The 22,557-nt window shown below is 43.3% G+C and overlaps 1 protein-coding gene across 4 annotated transcripts in view; it reads right to left on the bottom strand.

Annotated features, from left to right (window-relative positions):
• C5H5orf22 (chromosome 5 C5orf22 homolog) overlaps positions 1-22,557 on the bottom strand; it is a 69,648-nt gene that overhangs the window by 17,727 nt on the left and 29,364 nt on the right. For all 4 annotated transcript variants that reach the window (XM_068236741.1, XM_068236742.1, XM_068236740.1 and 1 more), the window contains exons 3-6: positions 20,998-21,147; positions 14,386-14,839; positions 12,234-12,296; positions 8,612-8,733 (exon numbers count right to left, since the gene is read on the bottom strand). In XM_068236741.1, the coding sequence (XP_068092842.1) occupies positions 8,612-8,733; positions 12,234-12,296; positions 14,386-14,839; positions 20,998-21,147 (789 nt within the window). The remainder of the gene's footprint in view (positions 1-8,611; positions 8,734-12,233; positions 12,297-14,385; positions 14,840-20,997; positions 21,148-22,557) is intronic.

Genomic DNA, 22,557 nt, shown 5'->3' with positions numbered 1-22,557 from the left:
AAAGGACACTTGTAATGAGAGGGATTTAGAGGCTGACATTTACAGTATGTCCTTTTAAACTATGACAATTGCCTCACTGTCTTGCTGGAGCCAAAAAGAGGAAGCCGGATTGCTTGTGTCCCTCTTTCTGGATGGTGCACACTCTGCTGCACCCTCCATAATGGGGGGGTTGGGCCTGGCTACCTACACTGCAGGGGTCAATCTGGCCACCTATAGTCGAGGAGGTATTAGTTATCATACTTTGGCAGTGGGAGTAGAAACAGTTATTTAGACAAGGTACCAAGTGGAACATGGGGCATTCATTCTGTAGCAGTGGCCTCCCCTGTTCAGAATAAACACAGAGCACCTGTTGCCTTGTCAGATGTAACCACTCTAGGACCCGCAGGCTCTGGCCCCTTAAAAATAAACCAGAGCCATAAAAAAAAAAAAAAAAAAAAAGCAAATGCTTACCGAAGGATAGGGAAACTCCTACATCCACCAGAGTCTTCCCACGTTGTCCTCTGGTCCTTCACCACTGCCCGGGACCCTCCAAAACATCAGAAAAGCGCACCTCTTCTGGCACAGTACGACCATGCTTGTGCCTGAAGAGGAGTGTGGCCCCAATATCCATGTAGGTAATCTTCGGGGTGTCTGCAGTCAGCATTGGGGGGCCAGAGGATGGTTAAGGAAGCTTCTACTGGATCTAGAGGCTTCCCTCTTCTTAGGCAAGTATTTACTTTTTGACCCGAGCTTTAGCTTGGGCACACTTTAAGGACCAGAGCCATTTTTTTTAATTTTTCCTTTGTGATTACGGTTATTGGCTCACAGTAATCACTGGGTCAGGAGCCAATTCTGCTGCACAAAGCTCAGTTGTCAATATACAGCTGAGTTTAGCACCAACAAAAGCATGATTGTAGTGGGAGCACACAGCGCTGGGATACTGAAATGTCCTGACAGAAATAGGAGGCTGAAAATAGGACACAGATTTCAATAGCCTGCGTCCACAACAGGCTATTAAATTACAACAGAATAAAAATATTGCATTATGGCTTGCATGGTCACTGCAGCGATTTTAAAACCTCTTAGAGGAATGCTTTAAGAGCACAACTGTCCTTTGATTGTTATTAGGGAATTTATGGTGTTTAACATATTTTTTGTTTTATTTATTTCTTGTGATATTTTATTATTAGGGATTATTACAAAATCACATTTACTTTTTTAAATTCCTACTCGCTAGTTTGACTGGTAAAGTCTTACGGCGGACATCTGGATTGCTGGATCATCTTGACCAAGCGCAAGCCAAGGCAATTGTTTCCCCTCCTTCCTCCATACCGCCTCTGGTTATGTCACATACTGCACTGTTGTCTCTGTGCCCTCCTTGATAGCAACAACATAACATCTGCACAGCACACGGCCCTGAACTATGTGCATAGAAGGCTTAGTCTCCAGCATTAGAACATTATGACAAGTTTGCTGACTTGGAGACCAATATCTAAAGCAGGAATATAGTTTTCTTGTCACAACCAAGTCAAATAAATACATCCTGCATATACTAAAAACACTGCTTTTATTAGGTAATAATGTTATTTTAGACAAGGGACTTGCATTTATGTTAGATATGTTCCTTTCTAAAGTGAAATGGTAGGCAGCAGGAATAAAGAGTGAGAACACTGTACTGCCATGTGATCAGCTAAGCAGGTGTTGTAATCATCTGCCTCCAAACAGTCCCCTGTAACAACTGAAGGGATTCTCACTACAATTGGGTTCCTCTCATTTACAGTGCAGCCATTACATGATACAAGAATTCCTAAGCACCACACTAGCAGTTGGTGCTTGGTGTTGGTGAGTGGTAACTGAGCAAGCAGCAACTTGTATCCCTCTTCTCTAGTCAAATCTCCCACTGTCCATTGACAGGGAATGAGGCTCTGGGCCCATTTACACTTGTAAACAGAAAATCAGCGCTTGCGATTTTGCATTACTTTCTGTGTTTTGCGATTCTCATTCTAGTAAATGAAAATCGCGACACAATTGCCATGAAAATGCTGCAGGATTACTTGGGCATTGCTTATGCAAAGTGCAAATTGTGGGGGCAAAGCACCAGTGTATGAATGGGCCATCAGTGATTGTTGTGAAGTGGATGGAATAACCTAATTTACCCCTTTTTGTTTTGCATGCTGTGTCAGAAAACTGTACGAGCTGCTTTTATGAGTAATTGTATAGTCTAGTATATAGACTGTGAATCAGTTAACTTCTTCGCACCTGATAATTTGGTCGCCGCCATGGGACACTGTACAAACTGGTGGCGATTATGATCACACAGTGGCAGTAATTTGGGCATGGGATAAGTAGTAGCTACAGAGAGTGCCGGAGTTCTGCTATATTATAGTGGAAGTCCAGGGCAGTATATTTCATGGCTATGGCTGAAGGTTAATGTAAGGAATGTGTGGGGGGCAGGGTTAGTGTTGGGCACAATTGGGGGGAGGTTAAAAGGACAACTCTCCAAGTTTACTGAAATTCTAAATGCCACATAAAGAGATCAGTTTTCCCTGAGAGCATTACTATGGAGAATTGCTTCCAGCATACAGAGACAGTACTTACTGGCTTAAATCCTGTGATTGAAATGTCTTCAGTACCACAGATAGAAGAGATATAGCATCAAAATACTTGCAGCTTATGATAACTCATAAGTTGCAAGCCCTGCTCATGTGTCTCTGTTCTCTGCCTCACGCAGTTTTAAAGTAAACAGTCAAGTGTTACAGCCAGGAAGAAATCATCCTAAATGGAAGGGGGTAAGCATGCAAGAACAGGAATACAGTAAAACTCCCATTTAAAAGCTGCTCTGTACTTGAAGTCTCTTACCTGTTCTCATACAATCTGTGAAAAAGCAGTGTGTGTGTGTGTGAGCAGGGCAGAAATTAACAGAAAATCATTCCGTTGTGAATAATGACAGGGAAGGGGCACCTATCTACATGGTACAGCCTTGCAAACAGTCACAGACACAAGCTGAAACCTGATATAGGAGGCATTCCTTCACACAGGCTGTGATAAAAGACACAGGAAAAGCCTTCTATTATTGTTGGCTAAAAGCTCTATAGGTATGTTGGGTTTATAGAATGACTTTGTTTCTTTGATAGCTCCTCTTTAATGTTAGTTGCATGTTTGGGGTGGTGGTGGTGGTGGTGGTGGTGGGGGGGGGGGGGGGGGGTTGTGTAGGCATAGGTAGGGGAAGGCTTAGGTGAGGGTTAGGTAAAATTAAGGCTACTTGCACACCAAGACATTGCGTTAGGTGCTACGTTAAGGTCGCATAACGTGCACCTAACACAAGGCCTGGTACTCTTCGATGTGGACGTCAGAGTGAGCCGCGTTGTGCAGCTCACTCTGGCGTCCGTGATGCCTACTCTTGGACGCATGTGGCATCACGTGGTCCCGCCGGCCAATCGCCGCACAGAGCGGCCGCACCAGGAAGTAAACACTGCACGTCACAACGTGCAGTGAATATTAATTAGCCATGTGCCTGGCCGCTCTCCGCTCCTCCCCAACATGACTGAGCATGTGCAAACAGTCTAACGCGGCTTAAGCCGCTGTAACGCCGTAGCATGCTGCATTTTCGGGAGAATGTGCAGCGTTACATGTAACGCAACGTGGGCAGTGTGAACAGCCCACTTGTGTTACATTGCTGTACGTTGGGGGAGCGTTACAGACTGCACTAACGTGCGCCTGTAACGTCCCTGTGTGTAAGCAGCCTAAAGGTTAAGTCATAGTACAATATCGATAACTACCAATATTGTACTAACAGTAAAGATACATAAATAGAATATCAGTACATCTACCAATATTTTAATAACCGTTAAATTGGCGGTGTCTATTGTAATGCACAGCTTTTTTTAGATGTATGTATAGACTGCAATTTGTTGACATTTTTCACAAGACTGGCAGACTTAGGCCTCGATTCATAAAACTGCCTGCGAGCGGGGAAAGTCGAGCGGGGAAACACCGCTGTCGGTATTTCCGCCTTCAGGGTGGTAATTCATAAAAATTTAGCTACTTGTGATATACGTGCGGAGATACTCCGCTGTAGGCAGGCGTTAGGCTGTCGGGAGACGTGCGGAAACAGGGGAAGCAGGCGGAATCCCTCCGTGCGGTGTTCTCTCTGCAGCTGCTTGGGAGGTCTGTCCCATTCACTGCAACGGATTCCGCACGCTTCTCGCCACATCAGAGGTAGCGGTAATACCCGTCCGCATACCGCTACCTCTAATCTTTATGAATTGACATTTGTTACTGTTGCTGTGATAATCACCGCGCAAGGCGGTGATTGATCACTCTGCTCGCAAATGTCGGCTTTTCATGCGGAAAAAGCCTTTATGAATGCATATTTTGGTGTGTGGTCGGTAAAGTGAGCGTTTTTTTGCATTTCCGAATGCGGGAATGCTTTATGAATCGAGGCCTTAGTTTCAGGTATTGTTTGTATAATCTGTGATTGCAATGGGGTTTAAGAACACTTATTATAATAGGACTATAATAATATTTACTTGTACAAAAGTTCTGCTTTAAGCAACATTTTACACTATGGAGCCGTCTTCAATTTACCACACAGCAGTAAATCAAGAAGTTTCTTGTTCTTACACAGCTTGAGAGTATAACCAGCAGGAACATTTGCAAAGGACAGAGCTCCAGACCACTGTCACATTTTTATTTATAATCGATATTTTACTATCTTCCAGATGAAAAAAATAAAAACAGCAAAAATCATTTCTTTCTACATTTTCTTTAAAGTGACCCTCTCTGTGACTCCGTGAGCCAAGGGAAGAGACGGTTCTATTCCATATAAAACACACACAATGTCTTAATGGCTGACAAAAAATTAGCCCCCGTGGTCAAAACTAAACCGCTGTTTGCATATAGGAATTGTCAGAATATCCGCAGTGCTTTGGTACAAGCGGATCCCTGGCAAAAATATATGCAGAAGGGATTCAAACTTTCTGAGAGAACAGGATGCTTCAAATGCTATAAATGCAACATTTGCAATTCATTAATCACTGGCGATAAATTCACCCATCCCCAGAGTGGCAAAAAATATGCCATTTGTGACTATGTAAACTGTGACACAGATCACGTGGTTTACATGCTCAAATGTCCCTGTGGCCTGGCCTATGTGGGCATGACCACAGGTACTTTTAAGAAACGGTTTTAACGCCATCGCAGCGATATCCGGCCGATGTATGCGGCGGTAGCAAAGGGTGAAACTCCCGATGCAACCAAGCCAGTAGCGTTGCATTTTTTGGAGATGAAGCATCAGGTTCACGCCTTTAGAGGTATGATCATAGAACGAGTACAGGCGCCAAGGAGAGGAGGTGACCATAAACAATCCCTATTACAAAGGGAAGCATTTTGGATTTATACCCTCAATACAGTAGCACCAGGTGGCTTGAACACTAATAACAGCCTTACTTGCTTTCTGAAACAGAGGTGATTTATTGTGCTGTAACTGCCAGTTGATATGTACAGTGTAGATAGTTTTTCTAAACTTTATATTCTTCTTTATTCCATCCCTCAGGTGTTTGTCCATATTTTTTCACTGTGGTGTCCCTCTGGTGGTTTTATCTTTTTTCTACACAGGGTGAGTAAATGCTTAAGGTAGCCATACACTGGTCGATTTGCCATCAGATTCGACCAACAGACAGATCCCTATCTGATCGAATCTGATCAGAGAGAGATCGTATGGCTACCTTTACTGCAAATAGATTGTGAACGGATTTCAGCCTGAAACCGTTCACAATCTGTGGTGGTGGTGGTGCTGCCGCCGCTTCCCCCCATCCCGCATACATTACCTGCTCCGCCGGCGCGACTCCCGGGTCTCCGCTCTTCTTCTCCGCTCTGGTCTCCGGCATGCTTCCCTTCTTCCTGTCTGGGGGAAGTTTAAACAGTAGAGCGCCCTCTACTGTTTAAACTTCCTGCCGGGACAGGAAGAAGGGAAGCATGCCGGAGACCAGACCAGAGCTGAGACGGAGAAGAAGAGAAGAGACAGGTAATGTATGCGGCTCTATTGCGTCGGTCGTTGGGCACTCCGCTAGCGATGCGCTCTTTACCCGCGGGCGATCGACGGTTATTTTCTGCATGGCGCGATCGGACGGAATGGATCGAAATTCGGCGTGTAGCGTGAACGATTGGCAGCAGATTCGATCCCAGTGATCGACACTGCTGTCGAAACGGCGGCAAATCAGGCCAGTGTATGGCCAGCTTTACAGTTAGCCCCAACAGCACCTTGCATGCAATTACGCTTTGGTCATTTTAGATATGTGACGCAATTTCTAGGTTTTGTAATGTTGGCTTTGTCATTAATGCATATAGTCTGTAATTTGCAGGCTGCATAGTAATTGCGGTGGAGTTCTGCTTTTGTAGCATTGCATAGTGCCTGCATGGTCAGATGCTGTGCAATGGTCATATTTATCCACCTGCCTGTACAATATTTTTGATGTGGCTGGTCATGACTCACACAGCATGCAACAAGCCCCCATTGAATTATCAGCAGGAGCTGTGGGCTATTGAGCTGCAGCTCCTGTTTATCTCACATTGTAGACCAGTGTTTACTGGTCACCTAGCGACCCCAGCACTCGGCGGTTCCCCCGCTTTGCTCCGTAGGCTAGGAGCGAGCAATGTGACAGGGGGCGTGGCTTAGCACCAAGGCGCGCAACGATTGGCCGCAGAATCCGAGGTGGGCGGAGTCGGCCATCGGAGAATCACAGTGTGAAGTCAATGGGGGTGGAGCTGGCTAACGGCGAGTGACAGCGCCAGGGACCAGCGAGAACTGTCTCGCAGACGACCCAGGGCTGCTAACGACCAGAGGGAGGCGGGATTTCCCCCCTACACGCCAGCAGCGTTGAGTTGTTACTTGCAGTGTGGAGATGGCTTCAGTACACACCTGGGGCAGTTCCATTGTGGACAAATAGAGCACCTTAATAGGTAAATGCACAGACTGGCAGATGTTGTTAACCTGGTTGATTATTATTGATATTACATCATATAAACGTTTATATGCATATGTGTTTATCTTGACAATGAAGCCAATTATGTTAATTATGCTAATTTTTTGGCGGCAATTTTTAAATGGGAGGTGTGGTCTGATGTGGGAAAACTGGTTTATATTACCCTCATGTAATTACACATTGTTACCATTCTGTACTGTAGCCTTGACAAAGGGGACCCCGTGGGGCCCCGAAACGACTCGTTGGTTGTGGAATGGTTTGTCACGTGTTTTGAATAAACAGGACCTTCTGGAATTTTTTGTGGATTACAAACATTGGTCCAGCACCTCACCAGTGGTGTGCGACTTCTTTTCCTGTGCACTATTCCATATAAAAGCAAACCCCAGAGAGAATATCACAAGGTGCCACAACAACAGTGTTTGAAATAGCAGCGTGTGTGTGTGTGTGTAGGGGTGTGTGTGTAGGGGTGTGTGTGTAGCTGTGTGTGTGTGTGTGTGTGTGCGTGTGTGCGTGCGTGCGTGCGTGCGTGCGTGCAAGGGGGAATTGGATGAAGGTAGAGTAGGAGCCCATTGCATTTTACAACATTTATTATTATACCGAGGAGATTTTGTAATGCCATCACCAGATCATCAGATTAGGCTTCAAAGTAAAAAAAACAAAACAAAAAAAAACCTGTTAGACGTGTAAAAACGCTTTCAAAATGTTTTCCAATTTATACTGCAAATATCCTGTATATCCTGTATTCCTATTTATCAAATGGACAAAATGGAAAGGCTTTTTAAGACCAAACATTATATGATCAGTGTTAAATAAATCACATATTCTAAAAAATTACATAATGAGTTCCAACCACTGATGACCTGTTGCTCTAGAAATAGCCACATATATAAATGTAGAATATTCACCACTAAAATATAATAAATGTGTCCTGTTAATCAAACAAATGTTAAAGTGGACCCAAATTAAAAATACAAGATTTCAGAAATAAAATCTATTTTCTAAATTATAATAATAAATAGCAGCCTTTTTTCAGCTGCATGATGACAAATATAAAATATTTTACATTTATTGGAGAAACCCCTCCCTTCCTTTCAAATTGCCGGGATTTTTCCGGCAAACTGATGGAGTAGATGGTGTCTGGCAATGGAGGAATTGCTAATGGCTGCCCCCAGTATAACCCTAGTTATGAAAAGAGAAGGGTGAAAAGCATGCACTGAAATGATCATAGGTTTGAAGGAGTGTTTATTTATCTTTGTATGTGTCAGAGTGGTGCAACTAAATAATTTTAATTAAAAAAATGTTTGGTTTGGGTCCGCTTTAAGTGCTGATAATTGTCATTACAGATACCTGAAGTGAATTTTAGTTTAAAATTTAACATGGTGCTGTGTCCTTTAGGGTGACTTACCTTCCTACGCTCATACAAATCTAATGTGTACCCATTTCCTTGTGCTAAAGATATATAATTCTAACAAATTACGCAACAAATCCTGTTAAAAAAAAATCATGAAGTATAAAAGGATAAAGTCCTTTTTGAATAAAAACTAAAATAAAATATACCATAAAAAGTCTAATTCAAAGAAGAAGAAAATGCCATTGTCAGAACATCTATACATCCATTATTTTGTGAGAATGAAATTTTATTTCCATACCCAGGAATGGAAGCCCATCTTTGTATCGCCTCCTCTCCATCATCTTCACACAGATCTGCAAATGCAGCTTCTAGGTCTTCAAGTTGGTGTATACGGTTTTCTACACAATCCACAAGAGCATCCTGTGGATTCATCAAGAAGAAAAATGGAATACGTTCTCAATGTGTTCACCATAAATGATCACCAAGGCCAAGGAGTACTTGCAGAGCAGTTAAGGTTATCAGTTTGAACCTTAATTCTACTACCGATTCTAGCTCTCTTTTAAAATACATGCAGCTCACTCTTATGAATACATTTAAAAAATGAGTCATACCTTATCCAATTCTCACACTCAGGGCTTTCAAAATTGCTGTAAGGTCGTTACAAGAGTGAAAAAGAGTAGACGGGCAATTTTCAACCAAAGAGAACAGAAGCAGTTCTAAAGCATTAGATAAAGATATTTTAGAAGTAAATATTTCAAACAGGGATCTTTAGACTCTGTACTTTTACTACCAGCTTATACTGTAAGCGGGAGTGGGCATGCTACTATCTTAACCACTTAAGCCCATAGGGTTGTTAATTTTTTGCATCTGAGCAACTTTCACCTCCCATTCATTTGCCAGTAACTTTATCACTACTCATCACAATGAATTGATCTATATCTTGTTTTTTCCGCCACCAATTAGTCTTTCTTTGGGTGATACATTTTGCTAAGAATTATGTTATTCTAAATCCATTTTAACAGGAATATTAAGAAAGAAATGGAAAAAAAATATTATTTCTCAGTTTTTGGCCATTATAGTTTGAAATTAATACATGCTACCGTAATTAAAACCCATGTATTTTATTTGCCCATTTGTCCCACTTATTACACCATTTAAATTATGTCCCCATCACAATGTATGGTGCCGATATTTTATTTGGAAATAAAGGTGCATTTCTTCAATTTGTGTCCATCACTATTTACAAGCCCATAATTTAAAAAAGTATACAGGTAGTCCCCGGTTTACGAACGCCCGCCGACCTGGCGTGATGACGTCACGCCGCCGGGGACTACCTCTTCTGCTGCCGGTTTTAATGGTTTTTAATGCAGAGTAGGCGCAGCGGCGGTAGAAGGTCCCACTGTGCTGCCCGGCAGCTGCGCGGCCCGTCCTCTCTCTCCATCCACTGTTCCCCGGAGGCTTCTCATGCGTCGCATAATGACGCAATCAGAAAAAGCCCCCTAGTGGCGGCGCCTCCTAATGCGACGCATGTGAAGCCGCCGGGGGGGGGGGGGGCGTTTACGACAGTGGACGAAGAGAGCGAGGACACGGGCCGCGCAGCTTCCGGGCAGCACGGTGGGACCTTCTACTGCCGTGGAACAGGTGAGATGTCCTCTATCTACCTTCCACTGTGCCTACTCTGCATTAAAAACGGGGGCAAAGGTGGCTGTCCCGACTTAAGGGCAGATTCAGGTTAAGAACGAGCCGACAGTCCCTCTCTCATTCGTTAACCGAGGACTACCTGTATTAATATACTCCTTTGACATGCATATTTAAAAAGTTAAGACTCTTAGGTAACTATTTATTTATTTAAAATTGTGATATTTATTTATTTTTTTTTTTATAAAAAAAATGTATTTGGGTAATTTTTGGTGTGGGAGGTAAACAGCTAGTTTTAAATGTAAAATAATGCATTTACTGTATTTAATAAAAAATGGATGTGGGTGTAGTTTTACTATTTCAAAAAAAGTCCAAAAGTCAGTCAAAAAGTCATGAATGAACATGAATGAGGACGGGAAACTTTAACTCCGCAGCCTCTGATAATGAATGAGCTATAATACCATTCACTGATTGCTGGGTTAACGGCCGCCGGCGGGAGCAAGCTCAGCCTATCTGGACGGGAATGTTCATTCAGATAGGCTTAAAGGGAACCTAAACTGAGAGGGATATGGAAGTTTCCATTTAAACAGTACTATTTGCCTGTCAGACCTGCTGATCTCTTTTGCTGCAGTAGTAGCTGAATCAGACCTGAAACAAGCATGCAGCAATCCAGTCTGACTTCAGTCAGAGCACCTGATCTGCATGCTTGTTCAGGGGCTGTGGCTGAAAGTATTAGAGACACAGGATCAGCAGGAGAGTCAGGGAATTGGTATTATTTTGAAAGGAAAAATCCATATCCTTCTCAGTTTAGGTTCCCTTTAAGTGGTTAAAAATGATGTGCTCTCTTAAAGGGACTCCGAGCTCACCCAAAAAAAGAAAGTTGTACTCACAGGGGCTTTCTCCAGCCCAGTGCTGGTCGGGAGGTCCCACGCCAGCGCCCTGGCTCCTCTCCTTCTCCACGCTCCGGTATGGCTGACAGGCCGCAGCCCAGGCGACACTCGGCAGAGTGTCGGGCTGCTCCTTCCGCGTATGACGCGGCTGACGTCACACGCCGGCCGCCTCGCGTCTTCACGGCGGCCGGCGTGAAAGTACTGCGCATGCGCGCTTTAATCGCGCATGCGCAGTACTTTCACGCAGGCCGCCGTGATGACGCGAGGCGGCCGGCGTGTGACGTCAGCCGCGTCATACGCGGAAGGAGCAGCCCGACACTCTGCCGAGTGTCGCCCGGGCTGCGGCCTGTCAGCCATTCCGGAGCGGGGAGGAGAGGAGCCAGGACGCCGGCATGGGACCTCCCGACCAGCACTGGGCTGGAGAAAGCCCCTGGTGAGTACAACTTTCTTTTTTTGGGTGAGCTCGGAGTCCCTTTAAAAATGAGTATTTTAATTATAGTGTATAAATTACTTTTTTCCTATGTCGCTGTCACTTACAGTACCTACCGGTAGTTAAAATCTTGACAGATTTCACAGGTTTTAGACTACTCCATCTCCTCATGGGGAATTCTCAGGCATTTCTTTAGTTGCAAAAGCACTTACCGAATGGCAGTTGCTTAGTTCAACTGCCAAAATAGTGTGCACATCTTTTTAAGATCCTTTCCAGGGAGTGTAGTTGTAAAAATAAATAAAGGAAATACTGATAATATACTATGAGGAGATGGACTAGTCCAAAGACTGTAAGAGCTGCCAGCTTTTTACTATGTATTGTAAGTGACAACTTAGTTCAGGTTCACTTTAAAGAGACTCCGTAACAAAAATTACATCCTGTTTTTTATCATCCTACAAGTTCCAAAAGCTATTCTAATGTGTTCTGGCTTACTGCAGCACTTTCTACTATCACTGTCTCTGTAATAAATCAACTTATCTCTCTCTTGTCAGACTTGTCAGCCTGTGTCTGGAAGGCTGCCAAGTTCTTCAGTGTTGTGGTTCTGTGATGCATCTCCCCTTTCCTGACCCCTCTATGCACACTGCCTGTGTATAATGATCTCTTGAGATACAAAAGGAAGGCTGTATACAGCCTGCTTGTGTATGGATGTATTTTCTATGTGTGGACATACTGTACATCAACCTACTTCCTGTTTTGGTGGCCATTTTGTTTGTTTATAAACAAACTTTTTAAAACTGTTTTTAACCACTTTTAATGCGGCGAGGAGCGGCGAAATTGTGACAGAGGGTAATAGGAGATGTCCCCTAACGCACTGGTATGTTTACTTTTGTGCGATTTTAACAATACAGATTCTCTTTAAATTCCTATATGTCTCATGGTGCTACAGTAAAGTGACAATTTACCTCCAATGCATCTGGACTTGGCTTCTTGAAGCTGTACAACTCCTGCAATATCTTGTATTCATCCTAAAAATATAAAATAGAGCATCATCACCTGGGTACACACTGAGGTGTTCACAAAAACAGATTATAAAAATAAAACTAGTCACTAATATCAAAGTGCAGATGGAGTGCCAACAAGATCTAACCCTCTTAACATGTCTTTTGAGCTAGCAGCCATAAATACGGTACATATAAATCCTGTACGTGCAATAGAGGAGTATGAGGAAGCTGCATGAAGAAAATTAAAAACCTGCCTTTGTTGTCTACAGATGATATAAGACTGTCACTGAGAGAAGGGAACAGCCACATGCTTTGATCACCATGCTATGTATTTAGGTACACTTACACTTTAGATTTGCCAAAGTTCCAATAAGTCGGAAAATAAATAAACTAACCACAGAAAAAACATTGCTTTTTCCAAAACCACAACAAAATGCAGCATGGTTGTGATTACATGTCCCTGTCTATGGAACATAGTTTTAAAGGACAATCATCAAAAATGCCAAAGTCATACCAGTTGTAGGTGTGCTGTGTAGCAATTTACACATTCATATGTAGTATTGCTGTTCAAATCCGAGCATCCTTATCCACAAACCCAGATAATACCATCCAAGGCACTCCAGCACCTTTCTGTTGGAAGAAAGTCACGGAGCGGCTTTCCACGTCACGCTTCACATGCTATAGTAACATGAAAAATGGAAGTATAGAACCACGGAAGTCCAACGTGGATTGCAGCTCTGTGACTCTTTATGAACATAAAGGTGCGGAAGTGCTTTAGACGGTATTATCCGGCATATATTATTATATTATCCGGCATTCCTAATAAGAAAACCCAGATTCAGACAGTAACACTGTTCATTTGTAGGCTTTTAATTTGTTTCTCCATTAGTCAAATTAAACATTTTCTCATCAAAGTTGATCCAGTGCAGAGGATTAGGACTCTTCCACGGTGAAAGGGGTTGACTTGAAAATGTCCTAGCTGCATAGTATGTTGCATTCATGACACTGTTCTGTCTTTCCACTGGAGGTTTTTTTTTTTTTTTTTTTTTAAATTATTCAATATAATGTGTACCTAAAATGATATAACTCCCTCAAATTCCTGAGTGGTTGCAGTACTAGTTTGCATGTGGACTCGCACATACACAGTAGCAATGCACCAATCCTAAGATATATATGGGCATAGAAGTAATTCCAGGGAGCCATTTCATGGAACAGCTTTACTGGCAGAAAGCATTGCAATGAGGGGCCAGATGGAAGAACAAGAAGGCTCTAATATTATCCAGAGCCCTCCCTCTACTCTGGTAATCCTCAAACCTGAAGTGAATTTTCTCACTTTTTCTCACTTCAGGTTTGCATTAACTAGTCTCTTTTATGGCAGCCCTCTCTCTACAACTCACCAGCTAAACTGAATGCAACCAGTATTCTTTATGAACCTTACATAAATCATGTTTTGTTAATTAGAACGCCATAATTTATTGATTCTAAAGCCTTATACACAATTTAAATTGTTTTCAGCCAAGGCGGCCATTCAGGGCAGGCTCTGATGAGAATCCAATGTTGCTCAGTAACCTCCAACCCTTCCTGATGCATTAGTGGGAGTTCTGGCCTGCCGGATCATCTGCGCAACATCCCCTGGCTATAATGATTCCTGAGCAAAGCCAGACTGAATGCTCAGTCTGGGATTTTATCAGGGCTGATTAGAAGCAGACTGAGCAGAGAAGAATGAAACAGAGAGCAGGGTGGGTGTTTTCTCTAATGTTGCCACTGATGTAGATGGTAAGATATATGAGGGTGCTTCGTCTCAGGTTCACTTTAAAGAGCCACATGCACCACCTAGATTTACAACAGCTTTATCTTATCAGGGTGACAGAATGTGTACACATATAGGAGGTTAATAAGGGGGTCCCGAGAATCTTTTACTTACAATAAAAAAAAATATACTGTAAAATAGGCAAATACATGCACTATTGTGCTCTTTAACAAATAAAGCCCACCTTCTTGATTTACTGATATTTAAGCAGATATCTCTTGGCCTCACAGTGCTGTAGACCATGCACAGGCTAACTATACCTTGCTACTAAGAAGTAGCTGATGTTTTTCACAAGACACTCACCTGTGTATACATTTCCTTGAAAGGATTCTTGACTGAAAAGAAATCTAAATCAACATCCAGCACATACGCATCCCCTTTCTGTAAGATTTCCATAATATTTGCTGCAAGTTTAGTATTCTGTGAAGACACGGTGTTCATATCACCACTTGTTTCCATGCTGTCACTAGAGGAAGTGACCTTTCTCAAAGAGCCTTCTGCTCCATCGCACAAAGCAAAGGAGGCTTCCTGCAAAGAGGCACATTGAAATGCAGAGGCAGGACCACCTGCTACTTCATCATTTTCCGCAAGCTTTAGTTTTTTAGCTGCAGATTCACCTTTTTCTGCATCTTCACAGCCTGGTTCCTTCACAGGGTTCAACAATATGACGTCCAAGCAAAGAGGTTTGGGATTTTCAAGCTGTTCATCGGGAACATAAAGACCGTCACTTAGAAAGTAATCATCTGTGCTGGTGACCCTGAATTAACAAAATAGAAAACATATTTGCAGACTATGGTTTTAAAATCTGATCTTTTCTTTTTATGGATACAGGTCACTGCATAACTGGTATGATTCAAATCAGATCAATATCCGCGTCTGTGAGAATCATAGCATGTGTTTGTCAAATAAAACTCTGCCCCCCTACAGCGCTGGCAGCTGCTAGAAATAAACTCCACAGAATTATCTACATGCAAAGCAGACCTGAACTGTCCCAGTAAAAAAATGGGGCAAAAAAAGGAACTCTGTAAGGAAACATTACTTCTTGCTCAATGGTAACATGCGTTTGATTAGCGCTTGTTAAAAAAAACGCTCCCTTTTACTTTCATTAATTGTGGTAAAAATTGCCGCAATCGCACCGATTTTTACCACTTTTACCTCAGCAAGCGCTAATCAAATGCAAACCCTCACAAAAGCGCTTATAGCGTGAATCCGGCCTTAAAGAGACTCAGAGCTGAAATATTATACAAGATTTATACATACCTGGGGCTTACTCCAGCCCCATCCGCTTGGATCACTCCCACGCCGCCGTCCTCAGCCTTCTCCATCTTCTGTATCAGGTCCCGTAACTTTGGCCAGATGCAGCCAGTTTTATGCATGCGCAGTGACTCGTCTCTCCGGCGCCTGCCTTACACGCCTGCGCAGTATGGAGTGAACGCACTGCGCTTGCTTAGACTGGCCCAGACTGCAAGAAGTTACAGGACCCGGTGTAGAGGACAAAGAAGGCGGAGGATGGTGGCGTGGGAGCGATACGTGCAGATGGGGCTAGAGGAAGCCCCAGGTATGTATAAATCCTGTATAATATTTCAGCTCTGAGTTTCTTTAAAGTTAATTTTGCAAAGGCATTCAGAAGGCTTCAGAGTGTAGTCACAATACACTCTGCTCTATACAATTGCTGATGTTGGAGGATGATTTCATTGGGGAAAGAAGAGGTGGTGGTGTTTCATGCCTGTACCTCCACTACTTGTTCAGGTCATATCAAAGTTGATTTTTTTGGGGGTGGGGGTAAAAGGGAGGGGAGAGGAGGATTGTCATTCATTAGCCTACCTGTGAAAACATTTGAGGTTTTAACCCTCTACAGAGGGCAGCACAGTGGCTTAATGGATAACACTCTTGCCTTGCAGCACTGGGTCCCCGGCTCATATCACAGCCAGGTCAACATCTGCAAGGAGTTTTTATGTTCTCCCTGTGTCTGCATGGGTTTTCTCCCATAATCCAAAAACATATACCGGTAGATAAGTAGATAAGTTAATTGGCTTCCCCCTAAAATTGGCCCAAGACTATAACAGACATAGGACTACGGTAGAGACTACATTGTGAGCTCCTCTGAGGGAGAATTAGTAACAAGACCATACATACTCTGTAAAGCGTTGTGGAAGATGTTGGTGCTAAATAAATACTAAATAAAAATAATAATACAGTTAAAGTTTCTGCCTTCGTTCATTTTGGTTAGTTAAGAAGCCCCTGAAAAAAAAGTGTGTTGATTTGTAAATGGCATCTTTCACACCAGTAGTTGCTGAGGCTGTATCCCTCAGTCACAGACCATTAAAAAAGAAGAGCATGCTGAAAGAGTGTGGTGCGTAGTCTAAATGACCTCAGGACTGCCACGGAAATATAGAAAAACTCAGTAGTACAGTCTAACTCCACAAAGCAGCTAAATTGTAGCTTCCCGTAGAAGGTCTATAAACCACTGAACTCTCCCGATTGCTTGCTAGAAAATAAATAAAAAGTTTACAGTGATACTCGGCTCTCCAGCAGTGTTTATGCTGTCTGTCTCATCAGGCCTCCTGCTGGCTGCCTTAATCAACAACAGCTCCTGATCTTCTGGCCACTGACTTCTATTCCTTGGAAATTACTGCAGTAACCTAAAGTCTATTGCTAGCAGCACTGCTTCAAGTGTGCCTAAGCTCAGTTAGCAGAGCTTGAAGTCAATATTTGCATACTTAGCACTCAGGGTTTAGAGATTTCTGGAGCATCCAGGAAGATTAGAAAATATATGTTTTGGAACCTCTTAGCCTGTGTTTACAATATGTGGAGAAGCAGGATTACTTTAAAGCTCTGCAATAATAGAAATGAAAGCACTGGCAGATATTTATTTAGCGTTTCTACTTCTCTGGCTGCTGTACTTTTGTGATGATACATTTTACGGCTTCATCACTTAAAGGACAAGTGTACTTAAAAGCTGTCTCCAAGATCAATAACAAATTATATTCAGTGTGATACTGGCTTTACTTTGCTGAAGAGATATGGACTTTCTAGTTGCCTGTTGCTTACAGGTCTCTGCAGCAGCCCAAAGTTCAACAGTCAGCCTTGTACATATGGTAGGCAAAACTTGGCGGCTGTTTGGGGTGGTTTTAGCCAAAAATATAGTGCATGTGTACAGGTGTCCCCTGAGGTATTACCACTTCTATACGAGGGATTGCCTGAAGTATCCATTCAAAGGACATTTACTCAAGTTTACCCTTCTTGTATGTAGATATGGTAAAATTATGCACCTTAATCCCCTTGGCGGTCTAATTATTTTGGTATTTCTAAAATGTCACATGGTTTACTGCTTTAAATTTATGAGAGCTCCCCAGCATATGTAGCCAGGTAGTGGCCCTGCTCTAGGTAGCCAGAGAGTGCACCACCCCAGTATAGGTTGTCAGATAGTGCCCCTGTTCTGGGTAGCCAGAGAGTGCCCCCCCAGTATAGGTAGCCAGGCAGTGCCCATCCCCAGTATAGGTAGACAGAGCACTCCCCAAGTATAGTTAATGAGAGAGTGCCCCCCCCCCCCCCAGTATAGGTAGCCAGAGAGTGCTTTCCAGTCCCCCACCCCAGGTAGATCCTTTAGACTTCAAAAAGAGGAAGAATGTAACAGGATATCAGATTGTGGTATACCCTACTAAATCATATATAAAGCCTGTGTATGTGACAGTACTTTGAATGGTTCTGATCCAGTTCTGAAACATGCCTGAAGAAGAAACTTGAAGTTTCGAAAACTTGCAAAGAAATCTTGTACAGTTAGTAATTAAAGGTATCACCTAAACAACTTTTATTGTAATATCTTTGGATTATCTCCATGACTAATACTGGACCACCCAACTGGCTTCAGCAGTTATATCTACCAAAGGTGGCTACATTGATGTGTCCAAAGTTTAGATTAAATTTTGGTTTATACATGGATTCCATGATTTCTTTTTAATTGCAATTGTTTTATTTGCTTTATACTTTCATTTAAGAGTACAAACAAAAAAAGACATTGAACTGCTTGAATTTTAATAAAAACTGGAAAAATTGTAGTGTTCTAAACCTTTTGACTGTAGTGCAAGTCACTAAAAGTACCCGCACCTGGTTAAAATCCTTGCCATGATGTCTGTGAGAAAGACATGCTTGCATCACACTGGCGCAAATTACTAACTTGTTCAATTAACAGAGACAGGGACATAATCCAGGCATATTTTATGGCTTATTCTAACTTACTTTTTGGCCAGATTTTGTGTTCTTTATACTACTGTTTATTTTGTGATTTTAGGCAGGATATCCATTTATGGGTGAGCACCTGTGTGCTCCCAGCTTCAGAAAATTTGTCAAATGGACCATCCCCTAAAAGAGGTTTGTAAAATGTGTGAGATGAGCGTGTCGTTGCCAAAAACTTCTTTGCTGAATGCACTAAAGCTTTACTACTGTTGATTGTCAAAATTCCTGTTTTGGATGATTTATGCAAATAAGGAGCTCCCTACAGAGACCCTTCTTTTAAGGATTCATTTTGATATTTGTGTACTACAAGACCTTGCAAGACTTTGTATTTTGTGATTTTAGGCAGGATATCCATTTATGGGTGAGCACCTGTGTGCTCCCAGCTTCAGAAAATTTGTCAAATAGACCATCCCCTAAAAGAGGTTTGTAAAAGATGTACAATTTGGGGAAGGAGGGGGTGTGCAGCAGGCACTTACTTACCTAGTAGAGCTCCATAGCCCCCCCCCCCCCCCTTGTCCATATGGAAGCCTCCATTTTCTGTCCTCCATGCCGCAGGTTAAAATTCCCATGGTAATAACCTGTCTTCCGGGCCACTGCGATGCATGCCAAGGAAGCGAAATTCATGCCGGGAGATGTAGTTTATTGATGTGGTTACAACTCCTGCCCTGGAAATCACATTGGTGGGAACTACATCTCCCGGCATACATTGTGTGTCCCAAGCATGCATGGTAACTGCTAGCGACATAGAACAAAATTAAGGGAACCGGTGGCTCTATGGCCCAGGGGATGCAAAATGGAGTCATCAATATAGGCGGGGGTCTCCGGAGCTGCCCCCTGAAAATAAGTACATATCTGCTTTACCCACCACATTTTATGAACCTCCCTTAGGGGGGAGATTAATTTGACACATTTTTTTTTAACCTCCTTGGCGGTAACCCCGAACGTAGTTCGGGGTAAGCCGCCGGAGGGTGCCGCTCAGGCCCTACTGGGCCGATTTGTTTAATTTTTTTTTTGCTGGACGCAGCTAGCACTTTGCTAGCTGCGCCAGCACACTGATCGCCGCCGCCCCGCGCATGATCGCCGCTATCCGTCGCGCCGCACGCCCTCGCCCCCCCAGACCCCGTGCGCTGCCTGGCCAATCAGTGCCAGGCAGCGCCGAGGGGTGGCCCGGGACTCCCAATGACGTCCCGATGTCAGTGACGTCATCCCGCCCCGTCGCCATGGCGACGGGGGAAGCCCTCCAGGAAATCCCGTTCTTTGAACGTGATTTCCTGATCGGAGATCGCCGAAGGCGATCGAAGAGGGCGGGGGGATGCCGCTGAGCAGCGGCTATCATGTAGCGAGCCCTGGGCTCGCTACATGATATAGGAAAAAAAAAATAAAAAAAAAACTGCTGCGCTCCCTCCTGGCGGATTTTTTTATACCGCCAGAAGGGTTAAAGTAGTGTTCCGTTCACTTTAAGCATCATGTATAGTTTGTATCACACTACATCAGGGGTCTCAAAAACTCAATTTACCTGGGGGCCGCAGGAGGCAAAGTCAGGATGAGGCTGGGCCGCATATGGAATTTCACAATCGCGGCGCATCGCCGCCTCTCTCACTCTTCCTTCACAGAGAGGGGTGGGGAGAGGCGGCGATCTGTGCAGCGATTGACGTCAGGAAATGCCGGCGGATTGCCCCCCAGGCGATTTGGGGGCTCTGCAGCACTCGTTTAGCGGCAGGGATGCGGCGGATTACTTGGGAGCACTGAAGCGAACTATAAGGAAGCTTTTGCCGGCGAGGGCCACAAAATATTGTAGCAAGGGCCGCAAATGGCCCGCGGGCCGCGAGTTTGAGACCCCTGCACTACATGGTGAAGAACGTATTAAATGACAAAGCAGCAATTGCTCCAAAGATTCCTCTGCCTGTTTACGATCAAGCAGAAAGAGTCATTGCTCTTACTGCTTTTATTATTATTATTATTGCTCTTACTTCGGTACTGGAAAATGATTGATCACTTAAAGGGACTCCGAGCAGTGCAGAAACTATGGAAAGATGCATATCACTTTAAAGCTCTCTTTCTCCTCTTTCCAATGATATATAAACCACCACCCCACGTCTTTTAGTTTTCGCTATTTTCGCGATTGAAATTGCCACGGCCGCGATTTCGATCGATAGAGAAAACTAAAAGGTGTAGGGCAACGATTTAGGTGTCGTCAGAAAGAGGAGAACGAGAGCTTTAAAATGATATCCATCAAGCCATAGTTATATTGTATTACACAGGACGACACTTTCCCCAGTGTCAGCAGCTCCATTCTGCTGAATGCAGCTGCTGACTTTGACAAAAAGTCGCCCTGTGTAATACAATATAACTATGGAAAGATTGATATCATTTTAAAGCTCTCTTTCTCCTCTTTCTGACGACACCTAAATCGTTGCCCTACGCCTTTTAGTTTTCTCTATTTTCGCGATCGAAATCGCGGCCACGGCAATTTCAATCGCGAAAATAGCGAAAACTAAAAGGCGTAGGGTGGCAGTTTATATATCATTGGAAAGAGGAGAAAGAGAGCTTTAAAATGATGTGCATCTTTCCATAGTTTCTGCACTGCTCGGAGTCCCTTTAACAGAACAAAATTATGTGTGTTTTTTTTAATTAATAAATTAAAGAAACAAAATCTTCTCACTTGGGGTGTTATTTTACCTTATTGTGGTTGTAGACTTGTCTTTGCCAACCAGGAAGCAGTGTTTCCCCTCTATTATTTGTTGAGCCCATGGAGGATGAATCCATGCAACTTGAGAAAAGTGTCCAGCATACACAACAGGCATGATCCAGTTCTCAATACTTAATTCACTGTAATGACATTCACATATTACTTGCCACTACGATATAAAGTGCACAGAAAATAATAAATAATAGGTATTACATTACCATTCCATTTCAATTGGATTATTATTCAATTATTAGCATTATTCAAAGACAAGAAAACCATATGGGACTTAGGACACATACAGTATGTAGTGTGTAGGGAGAGTTTTAAACATCCTCTTTAATAAAATATCACTCATATAGCAACAATGTCCATGGATCACAACTAACTTATGCACAAGGTATATGCATAGCCAGGGATTCTGGGGCAATAATACAGCAAGTCACCAGGTGGTTGTCATAGGTCTGGTTCTTAAAGAGTAACTGTCAGGCTGCAGAAGCTAATTTAAACCTCTATTCTCCTGTGTTAAACAGTTTAGAAGGAAGCCAGAAAGGCATTAGTGAAGATAAAAATCTCTCTTACCTTTGATGTGTGCTTATCAGAAAAGCTAATTAGACCCAAGAGGACACAAGCCGCATACTATACTGCAAAGCATTCTGGGGCCCTCCCCTCGGCTGCTAATGAGAAGTTACAGCAGCTTGTAATCAGTCCAGCGCCTAGCACTGATAAATCTCCAGGCAGAGTACACTGCAGGAGTCCGCTATTGTTCCTAGCCACATGGCTCATTAATATTCACTGCACACTGTGTTATTCAGTACAAGCTTTTCTGTGATCAGGAAGCAGGCAGGACATGACGACACATTTGACAGAAAAACATGGAGCCTGCCATGAGCTGTCAGGAGCATCTATCTCTGCATATACTATATACAAATTCTGTGAAATCCAAACGTGGACAGTGAAATGCATATGTAATGTAAGTACAGCCAATATTTAGCTACTGATATATGTGTTTATTTTCTCTGAGACCTTATACCTAACAGCTCCTCTTTAAAGAGAACCCGAGGTGTGTTTAAAGAATGTTATCTGCATACAGAGGCTGGATCTGCCTATACAGCCCAGCCTCTGTTGCTATCCCAAACCCCACTAAGGTCCCCCTGCACTCTGCAATCCCTCATAAATCACAGCCCTGCTGTGAGGCTGTGTTTACATCTGTAGTGTCAGTCTCAGCTGCCCCCCCGCCTCCTGCATAGCTCCGATCCCTGCCCCCCTCCCTTCCCTCTAATCAGCAGGGAGGGAAGGGATGCAGGCGGGGACTGGAGTTCTGCAGGAGTCGGGGAGAGAAGAAGACTGACACTATAGAGATAAACACAGCCAGCTCTGACAAGCTGTTTGTCAGCAGCGTGGCTGTGATTTATGAGGGATTGCAGAGTGCAGGGGGACCTTAGGGGGGTTTGGGATAGCAACAGAGGCTGGGCTGTATAGGCAGATCCAGCCTCTGTATGCAGATAATATTCTTCAAACTCACCTCGGGTTCTCTTTAATGCCAGCTAATT

The sequence above is a fragment of the Hyperolius riggenbachi genome, chromosome 5, assembly GCF_040937935.1.
Source record: "Hyperolius riggenbachi isolate aHypRig1 chromosome 5, aHypRig1.pri, whole genome shotgun sequence".
Lineage (NCBI taxonomy): Eukaryota > Metazoa > Chordata > Amphibia > Anura > Hyperoliidae > Hyperolius > Hyperolius riggenbachi.
Note: the sequence above shows the minus strand (reverse complement) of the source record. Positions and strands in the feature narration are given on the sequence as shown.